The 10,518-nt window shown below is 44.5% G+C and overlaps 1 protein-coding gene across 1 annotated transcript in view; it reads left to right on the top strand.

Annotated features, from left to right (window-relative positions):
- The window catches only part of rpa3 (replication protein A3), a 5,147-nt gene extending 4,419 nt beyond the window's left edge, over positions 1 to 728 (top strand). The window contains exons 3-4 of the mRNA XM_008281393.1: positions 337 to 448; positions 536 to 728. Of these exons, the coding sequence (XP_008279615.1) occupies positions 337 to 448; positions 536 to 618 (195 nt within the window). The 3' untranslated portion in view covers positions 619 to 728. The remainder of the gene's footprint in view (positions 1 to 336; positions 449 to 535) is intronic.
- The last annotated feature ends 9,790 nt before the right edge of the window (positions 729 to 10,518 follow it).

Here is a 10,518-nt window from a genome sequence, read left to right as displayed (position 1 = left end):
AAACGTGTCGATACATTTTCTGTTTATAAATACAATTTGGCGCGTTCACAACCAAACGACACAGGAACTGTATCGGTCACGTGGTTTTCCTTAAAGAGATACGCGCACCGACACGGGGCTTCGCCTTGTTTGCTCGGCGCATGCGCCGAGGTTTCAGTGTCGTCAGACCCATCACTACCAGGAGTTGCCCTCACTGTGCTTCCTGCTGGCTGTATCACAGACTGAAGCTAGTGTGATGTCACCATGGAGGTAGTGATGGAAGAGGGATGCTGCTGCTGAACCAACAAACCAAACAAGAGGACGGTATTAAAAGTAACTGATTGTCTTTTGTTCCAGCTTGAGGAGGAGCTGAGCGGTATCGTGGAGGTCGTCGGTATGGTGTCCAACAGAGGAGCCATCATGGCCGCCACATACAACACGCTGCGAGAGGACAAGGGCGTCCCCTTTGGTACGGTCCATCTCAGTGAGGCGTAACCCGCGGTAACACAGCAGCACTGATCGCCTGTGACTGACGTACGCTGTGTCTGTCCCACAGATTTAGAGCTGTACAACGAAGCTGTGAAGCTCATCCATGACTTCCCTCAGCACTACCCCTTTGAAGTGGCTGCGAGTGGATGAAGCTCCCAGAACAAGACTGTGTTCATTGTTTGTTTTTTGGTTGATTCTGGCGTGTTACGTTTTTCTGAATAAAAGTTATTTGCAATAAAATATAAATGTATGAATATGAACACAGTGGGGTTTTTTTTGCCTTGAATAATTTCAGTTAAACCAGGGGTGTCCAGTCCTGGTCCTGGAGGGCCACAGTCCTGCATGTTTTAGATTTTTCCTTTTTCCAACACACCTGATTCAAATGATCAGCTCATCATCAAGCTCTGCAGAAGCCTGATAACGATCCTGATCATTTGAATCAGGTGTGATGGAAGAAGGAAACATATAGAACATGCAGGACTGTGGCTCTGGAGGACCAGGACTGGACACCCCTGAGTTAAACAAACAATGTTGTGAAAGAAGCGCAGCACACACTCCTGTATGTGAAACAATACGACTAAAAACTGCAAATCCTAGAACTTTGAGGTGACCAGACAGTGTTTTGGTCACTTCGTTCTCCTCCACCTGGCAGTATTCAGAGACCACTTCCTGTATGGATATGCCAGTAGTTCAGCTGGTTTACCCACATAGGGCCTGTTGGTCCCCTCAGTGGCTGGATGGATCAACCAATGGTAGATTTTCTGCTGGTCCATCTCCCTCTCTTCTCTCCCACCTTCCTGGTCTCTCTTCAACTGCATAAGAGCTCAAATGGCCCAAAATAATCTTTAAACACTACACAGTTGTCTGTCTCTCTGTGATGGACCTGTGATCACCCTCCTGGTCTTCTCCCTCCAGTAGCTAACTCCTCGGTAGCCACAGAAGTTTACTGCTGTAAACACAAACCGGACAGCAGGGGGCAGCAGCAGCAGCATTACTGGACAGCAGGGGGCAGCATGGGCAGATAAACTGCCTCTGACAGACAGTCCTTCAGACCCTTTACTGCCTCACATTCATTTTCCTGTACAGACTTAAAGCCTGCTGGTGTCTACTATCCAGAGAAAAGCAGGTTTTACCTCCTAGGAGCTCTAAATGACCACAGTAATATTAAATGTAATTCTACGCTGATGGTTTCCAGGACACGAGCCTGAACGGGGTTTTCAATCTGGAAAGCTGCTGTCACATCGAGGGCCTCGTTCCTGTAACAGCACATTCAGTTTGTTTTTCCTCAAATAAAACACTAAGGCAAGTTTTCTGGTAAACAAACAATCGTGTTGTCTGTGACTGAAACGTAACAGGGCTCCTGAACTGGTCTGAACATGATGGAGATGGTGAACCTAGTCTTTAATTAGCATAATCTAGCAATCTTAATTCTTTTCTTTGTAACCATCCAAACAGGAAACCTGCCGTTTGATGATCCGTGTGTTGGATAGCGTGTTGTATTGCCGCCTGCATGCGTGTGTTTCTCCTGCCACATGTTGCTCGGTGACGCTGTCTGAACCAGGATCACAGCGTTTCATCCTGGTTGTAGCCATCTGCATACACGGGATCTGCTGCTGCCTCGGTACTGTCCCTCTTTAAACTGGGCCACCATTTACTTTGTATTAACAAGGCTGGTGGATTGCAGGAGACAGATTATGAAGACACTGAGGTGTCCTGGTGGCTCCACCAACTCCACAGTGTCCTCATCAGTGTCTGGCTGTGGACCTGTGTTGTACCTCACATGTTTCTTTATGGAAGTTAGTGAAGTTGTGACAGGAATCCCTCCTCTGCACGGCATTCTAAATGTTTGGTCCAACCAGCAGTCCAAAACCAAACAAGTTTAGCTTCCTATTACATATTATATATAGTGTACATGACAGGGGCAAAATATTAGGAACACTTTTAAATGTAATGCAGCCCAGCACACCAGCACCACTGCCGATGGCCTTCATATGTAATATACATCACATGTAATTCTTACCTTTTTGGCAACAAAAACAGAAAATGTAAAAGACGGAGCCGCTTAGTTGGGTTGCATTAGATTTCACAGGTGAGCCCCATGAAGTGAACGTATACTAACCAGCTGTCTCATTCACATGTGGTGGAATAAAAAGCACAATATTTTTCCCTGGAAGAAAAAAAAAATGGATAAGCAAAACATTTAAAGATTGTTTAAATACTTCCATTATATTTGATCCACCACTGACAACAGAAAGTGAACATTTATTAAGACTGAAGTATTTTCTAACATGTTCAGATAGATTTTTATACAGTTTGAAGAATCTGACTTGAAGTTTTTCCGCCAGTTGTTGAGTTTTTTTGTTGAAATATTAGCTTTAAGTACATACAACAGCCACTTTACAGCCTGTATGAGCTCAGTAACCTACAGTCATCCATTTGTTTTAATTGCATATTGTAATAAATCTGTGCTCCATTTGTTCCCCTGGATTTAAATTTGTACGTTTCCTTGCTCAGCAGAGTGATAAATGCCAACCACGTCAGCACAGTGACATAAAACGTGATCAAGGGAAGCGATTGCTGTAAAGTAGAGCTTTATGGTAAACCAATGTATGGTTGCGTATATCATTACTAAAGAGTTGGGGTGATAATGTCAACCGCCGTAAAAGAGCTAAGTGTGTCTCTGCTGCGTTCGTCGTGCCGGGTGGAGGCAGAGTCGCCTGGAGGAAGGCAGCTGCCGTGTTCCAGCAAGTCGGGACACTGCTGCTGGTGTTGCAGCATCTGCTCCATCTGCTCCATCCACGGACGCTATCGCTTCCATCTCCCACACTCTGTCAGGGATATGTCTTCATTCGCTGTCACTGCTTCGCCCTGTCAGACCTTCCACACACTCATTCATTCTTTTGCTGTTTGGGTTACCTTGGCTAAGAAAAGAAAAGCATTTTATGATTTTATTAATATCTGAGCCTGTGGTCTGTGTTTTCCTGAACTCTGGTCATATCCTTTTCATCTTTCATTTTCTTTCAAAGAACATTTGATGGCTTTGATTTTTCATCAACAAAAATCTTATTGACAAATATGAATTGAACACCAGCCAACCAATAGCACGTACACCAATCAGCCACAACATTAAAACCTCCTTCATAGTACTGTGTAGGTCCTCCTCATAGCATGGGAAGAGTTCTGACCCATCGGATTGACTTGGGAGCTCTGGGGGGTGGCACCAGGTACTTTGGGTGTGTGGCCTTTGGGTGTCAGGCCTGGATGTTCAGTCAGATTAAGAGTTTGGCTTCTGGATCAACGTTTAGGATCTTTACTGTGTTCCTTGAGCCATGACTGAGCAATGTTTTAGCCCAGTTCTGCTGGAAGAGGCTGCTGTTGTTGTGGCGTGCCATCACCGTGTCGGCTGTGTTTGGTCTGCAACGGCGTCAAGGTGATTGATAAGACTCAAAGCAAATATCATCCAGAGTTTCCCAGCAGAGTTTTGCATTATAGAGCTGCCAACAACCATTTGGACTCATTGAACTTGAACTTGGATATTTTACAAAGTTGTTGTTGTGTGGTGGTGTTACTCCAGCATTTCATACATGACGATGCTAACAGGGAGTCCGTCACAGGCTGTACCATCAGTTATAAACTTGTTATAGCAGAAAAAGCACCTGGAGCAGCAACAACACAAGTCTGGTCAACGATGGCTTCATTACATCCAATGACAGTGAGAGACCCCGCACCTTTCACCTGAATGAAATCCAGTTATTTACACCTGCACCTTTCTGCTACGACAAGCCACCACGTCTGCTGTAACCAGGTCTGTTCCCAGCATCCAGAGGTGCTGTCTGTTAGCAAACAGGAGGGTTCGTCATTTGATCCTCTACTGTTGTAAAATGTGTAATTAGTCCTGCTTTAAGCTGATGTTCATCACTGTAAAAGCTGAAATGCTGGATGTTAGTTCTTTTTGAGTTATAAACACAACAGTGACGGGATATTATGTGTTATATATGTGTTAGCACGGGACATTTACAGTAACTTAGAGTTGTTCGTTGTAATATTTACTCTTCTTTTAGCTCCAGTTTAGTCTCCATCACTTCCTCAAGAAAATATTTGGCACTAAATGCTCCACTGTGTTTACCGTTTAGTCCATAACTTTGTCTCTCACTTTTAGTTGGAGGCCAAACTGTGGATTTATCAAAGAAAATGCAGAATGTGGTAATAATCTAGAGTGGGTTTATCACTGTGTGTTCCCATTATATATGACCTTGTGATCCATAAATATGAACTAGTGCTGTTGTACTTTGGTTTTAACATCTGTCAGCTGTTATGCTTTCATAAATGTCCTGAGCTGGTTTAAGTTTTCTCTTTTAATCAGACAGTGAGTATTTTGTAGACAGGAGCTGTTTTTACCTTGGACATGCTTTGACTGTCGCTTCAGTCGTCCTCAGAAACGCCATCTGACGTCTGTGGTGACGTTTTGAAACACGTCAAGGTAAAAACAGCTCCTATCTAAAGACCACTCACTGTCTGATAAAGAGAAACCTTCTGCCTATAACCAGAGTAGACAGGATGAACCCAATCAGGCTAAGCTGTTTTAATTCTTACTGAGAAACAAAAACTATAAAGAGAAATTCTTTGAGTGAGCGAACAGTCCTGTGGGCAGAGTGAGGCATGTTTCACTGCAGACTTTACAGACCGACACCTCTCAAACTGTCAACTTAAAGGATCCTCTTGATCTTTGGTGGGTCCACACTGACCAGGTAAAGTCTGTTTACCTCCACAGTTCATCACACTCAGGTATCGGTGTGAGCCTGTAAGTCATCATCAGGCATACTAGTGTACAGTTTCCTCTGAAGGTTGATCCTTCTGAAGCCTTTTTGGATCTTTAGGATGCCGTTCTGTTCTCCCTGTTAACCCAGAAGTGACCACAGTAACTGGGCTGTGGATCCTGTAAATCTCTGTCTGTTTACCCCATTACCATACCTGAGGAAGTTCTTAGTTCATATTCTACATACCAAGCTGGACACTGATTTTATGACACTGAAGCTGGCCGTGAAGAGCAGATCTTCATGATTTAATGTGAGCTAACATGTCTAGAAAGCCTCAGATCCATCACATGCCTACCAGGGCCCCACAGCACGGCTGTTGGCCTGATCGTATGAAGTTGTCGGGCCTGCCGCATTCTGCAGTGCCACAGGGAGCGTTCACAAATGATCCAAGCAGGTAGGTTCAGCAAGACTTTGTAACTGGGAGCACCTCATGTAAGTGTGGGCTCTAAAACAGACTCAAAAGCTGTCTCTGCAGTCTGATGCAGCAGCATGTGACTCACTGAGAGGTGACATGCTTCTCTTTTGAAGGTGCAGCACTGAGTTCAGTCTGTTTGAGCCTGTGCTTTGGGCACAGATGTCTTTAGACGCTGCTGCAGAATGTTGTGGTGCCATGCTAAGCTAAGTGTTAGCTTGACTTCTAAACAAACCTCCAGCAGAGTCCCTCCACCCTGCCACAGCTCCTTCTCTGGGCTTCACCACACGTGTAAATACTCAACACAACCTTTCCTGTTTCTTTTGTGTCTGCAGTATGAACTCGGGGGAACGTTAATGTGGGCTCTGATCAATCCATCTATCATCTCTACACCTTAATCCTTACTAGGGTCATGGGGGGCGAAGCCTATCCCAGCCTATCCCAGGTTCACCTGGACAGGTAGCCAGTCTATCGCTCTAATCTGAAGGGCTAATGTTAATAGTTTGTTTCTGAATTGGCTGAACAGTTAATATACAAGTCCAGTATGATGTACTTTTTTACCAGCCTTAGTGCAGAAGGAGTTTGGAGTCTTTCACTGTGTTGGTATTAACTGTGTTTTTGCTTCAGTTTGTTAGGAAACACATCGTTTTATATGCAGCACCTCTAGGACACACAGAGCTGATGAATCCAGCAGAGAAACTCCGTCACTGCTGATATGATGTTAATAACGTTAACCTGGTGCCCACTAACAAAGCTGCAGGTCGCGGCCTGTGTCAGGGAATGTGGTTGGAAGCTCCTGTTTCAAGGTCAAGAGTGACTATTTATCAACCAACAACCTCACAAAGTGATTTCTGGTGCTGTTTCTTTCTTTTCTGTTGTCGCTTTCATTTGATGTTCACGTTATTGGTGTAGATGTTTTGAGGCCGGAGCAGGTTCCACCATTAGCAGCGCTCCACATGGCCGCGCTTGTGTCCATAGAGTGTCTCTGTGTGCAGCCGTGTGCTGTAAAAAGCCTGCTGGCCTTATCAAAATATGTTGAACTGTGGCAGGAAGCGCCCTCTAAACTCCCAGTCTGGTACTGGTGTTGTTGCCGCCTGGCTGTGTTGTCTTAACACAGAGCTGTCTGCAGACAGTGCCACTGCCAGCGTTCCCATACACCCAGGAGCAGCAGCAGCAGCAGCAGCCACAGTTCAGTTCTTCACACACTGACTGACTGCTGCCACTGCCCTTCATAGTGCAAACCTTTTTATAATATATAAACCAATGTGTGATGCCCAGAGAAATCCTGTTCAGACTGGACATTGTAATACAACAACCAGGATCCCTTTGTTTGTCTCAGTGGTGGATGAAGGACAAAGCAAACCTTCTGGAGACCTGAAAAGCATCAACATGGATGTACAGAGTACGGCTGACGAGTTTGTTCTCAAGCTTCAGTCTGCTTCATTGTCAAGGAGCTGGAAATGTTCTGGTTTTGTTTGTAAGGTGAGCTTGATGTTGGTCAGAAGTGCTGTTGGACCCTGTGTGGAGGTTCCAGACAGCAATCAAGTACAATTAAAACAAGTTCTACATTGAATTAAAGGTAGAGTATGTGGGTCTAATCTGATGTAGGTTTTGTCAAACTAAGGCCCCGTTTACACAAAGACAGAGATACCTTCATGGGCCTTTGGTTCACACGTAAACGAAGCTACGAGTCACCAAAAACCATCACATCTGAAAACTCCGTCTGTACGTTAGCATGTAGACAGGAGGAGGCAGAGTCTGACGTCACTGTGTGCGACTAAAGCGTCATCAGCGTCACATGTGTACAACCATGTTTACAGTTTGGCTGCTGTGATAGATGGATGCTGTTAAAGCGGCGCTGGTTTTTACGTTTATGCAACGCTTTTGGCCTGTTTGCATTTACATCCAGAAATGCTCTATTATGTGGAGGAGCTTCTCCCTCAGTCCAAACAAACGATCCTCGCACCATTATCGTTGAAGTAACAGGAAGTAATCCGTGCCATTTATTGTTGTGTTTTTTCCGGGGTTCTGATTGGCTAGCATGGCTTTATGCTTCTCGTTACACTGCCCCATGTAGGTCTGGCAGCTCATAACAACGTGTTGATGAGGGTTTGTGTAAACCAAGATCCGTCTTTGTGAATCCTGGCCTTGTAAATGGGAAACAAACCAACTCCAGCCCATCGACACCGTGCCATGTGCACGTTTGTGTTTGTGCATAAGACGGGGAGAGACGAAGGGAAAAGTGGATGGAAGTAAGAGGGACCATACATCCGACACATACAGTCTAAATATTCTACCAAACATCAGCTATCCTTCTCTAAGAGGTGCAGACTGCACCTTTACTGCTTATAAAAGCTCACACTGATATGAAGGCAGATCTATAACAGCCTCTAAAGACAGTTCATCTCTTAACATTTATCATATTTATTTTGTTCCTAAAAAGACTGAAAGCTTGAGAGCATTTTGTTCATTGGTCTTTGATGGGACAACAATTTGCAGCACATGATGATTCTACAGATATGAGTCCTGCTGACAACAGAAAAGGTACGAAACACACTCTTACTGCAAAGTAAGAAGCTACGGCTGCTGTTAGCTTAAAATGATTCACACTGCTGCCCTCATCAGACTTTGGTCAAAAGAAGAATGTGACAATGCCATAAAAACACAATGCAAATATAATACAGCAGACTTCATTAACAGGAGCAGCTGGTTGTGTTATATCTGTGTTGGTTTGTGGACCACCTGTGGCTGATCTGTGTCCCTTCGTGGTTCCCTCTCCTCCAAGGAGCTCTTCAGTTTCCTTCATCTCATTGTTCTGGCTGACAGCCCTCAACTCTGCAGCTCCATTTTAGTCCAGTGGTGCGCTGGCCGTCCAGCATACCGGGACAGATGCCAGTCAGCGCCGCATCACTGGGCCGGTGGACCATCAGAACCTCTCTAGAGGTTTTCCGGGCCCTGTCTGTCCCTTTGCTGGCCATGTCTGTGTGCCCTGAGAGCTGCTGCTATACAAATGAATGACTTGGTTTGAAATAATTGTGGAGGTTGGTCCTGATTGTAAACGTATTGTATGAGTCAAACTTTGACTTTAAATGACCTGCCATGTTTCACTGTGGTACCGTTTGTCCTGTGAACTGGAATCTCTTTGATTTGGGATCTTTTTCTTCCCAAAGATTTCTTGTTTATTCCACTCCTTTCTTCTGCTCTTTGCCTTCATCCTGCTTGAGAATTATGGGGGCAGTGTTGGCCATCAGAAATAACAGTCTGGACAGGATTTGGTCAGAAATAAAGAGCGAGCTCAAATTCATGAGTGGGGCCAAAACTCAAAGGACGACGAGATGGAAGAGCAACACAGCAGCATGCAGGACAAAACCAAGCTCGGCAGGTCTCATCACATCTAGAGATGATGTTGGTGTGTGAGACACACACTCTGGATACTCTGGGACACATCATCAGGGATGGGCTAGGGTTTCAGGTCTCACAACATCAGACACCATCATCCAAGCTCTCTTCTCCATTCCCCTCTGACTGTGTTAAAGTTTTTTGTGGACATGTATGTAAAGAAAATTACAAAAACAACACATCCCTACTGTTTACTGTGACTTTCCAGTGCTTTGTCTTAACCCAGGTATGCCAGGATCTTAACAGGAAGATTCTGATGATTCATAGCAGCTCTAAGGTCTCGGTTAAACTGTCATGAACTTCAGCCTTCTAACCCGTCACCTGACAGGAACAGACACCGACTGATAAGCATGTAGAGGTTTAGTCTGTACGAGGCCGGCTCACAGTGAAGTTAATTGTAAAGTGGAGCAAATTGACATGTTATTCAAGGTGAGGTTCTGTGAAAGAATTTCTTCCTGCAATGTTCCAGGTAATATTTGCTGATTGATTGGTAACTGTTGGAGCAGCGACTGCCCTCAGACATCGCAGTGATTTATGTGAGGCGTTGGGAGGGGGGCCTTATCCCAGCCTGTCTGCATGAATTATGGCAGCAGTTAATAGGAGTTTCTCATACCGATGTATTCCAGCGACGGTTTCTTACAGCCTCAACATTCTCAGGTTGCCACTCAGAACACGACTCCATAAAGATTAAGTTTAAAACATCTCAAATGGAACTTCTTCTCCTGCCCACCATGAATCAACCGTATCTCAGTGTAAACCCCGGACACTGGCCTACTTCTACCTTCATGTCCTCTGCTCATCACCCTGTAAGTCATTTTTAGTGTTTCGCATTAGACTGAGTGGCTCATGAGCATAATATTTTCTCCCCGATGGAAAAAAACAACCTGTCCATTAATCACAGCGTTTATGTCGTCGGGCTGAACTGTTTGTAGGAAAATGTCTCATTGAAATTTTTTGTCAGATATCAACATTTGATTCACAAAATAATTTTTCAAACAGAAGCTTTGTGCAACATTCATGTCAAAATAAAACTACAGACTATAAAAACTTCAAGAGTAATTAAATCAATATATATCTAAATAAATGACTAATTACAGACATGCAAACACACAGCCATACATCCATCCCTTAATGCACTTAGCAGCATGTATTATGTTTTAAATGCACTGAGTGTGGTTGCTGCTGTCGGGTAGAAGCTGTTTCTGAAGTGAGCACAGACTGACTGGCCTGACTGGACGTGGACTGATCATGTAAACCGTCTGTCACCTTGTGTTCTGAGCTCTTAGTGTGCAGCAGTGACGTATAATGCTGAGTGGTTACTCAGTAGTCCCTCATGATTTGATGATTGCCTGCTGTGGCTGTTTGCCCTCAAGTAAAAGCATCTTCATGATTCTTCATTGAAAAGTTCTTCATTATCTTCAC

Source organism: Stegastes partitus, unplaced genomic scaffold, assembly GCF_000690725.1.
Source record: "Stegastes partitus isolate 25-593 unplaced genomic scaffold, Stegastes_partitus-1.0.2 Scaffold6, whole genome shotgun sequence".
Lineage (NCBI taxonomy): Eukaryota > Metazoa > Chordata > Actinopteri > Pomacentridae > Stegastes > Stegastes partitus.
This window is presented reverse-complemented; position numbering and strand designations above follow the sequence as displayed.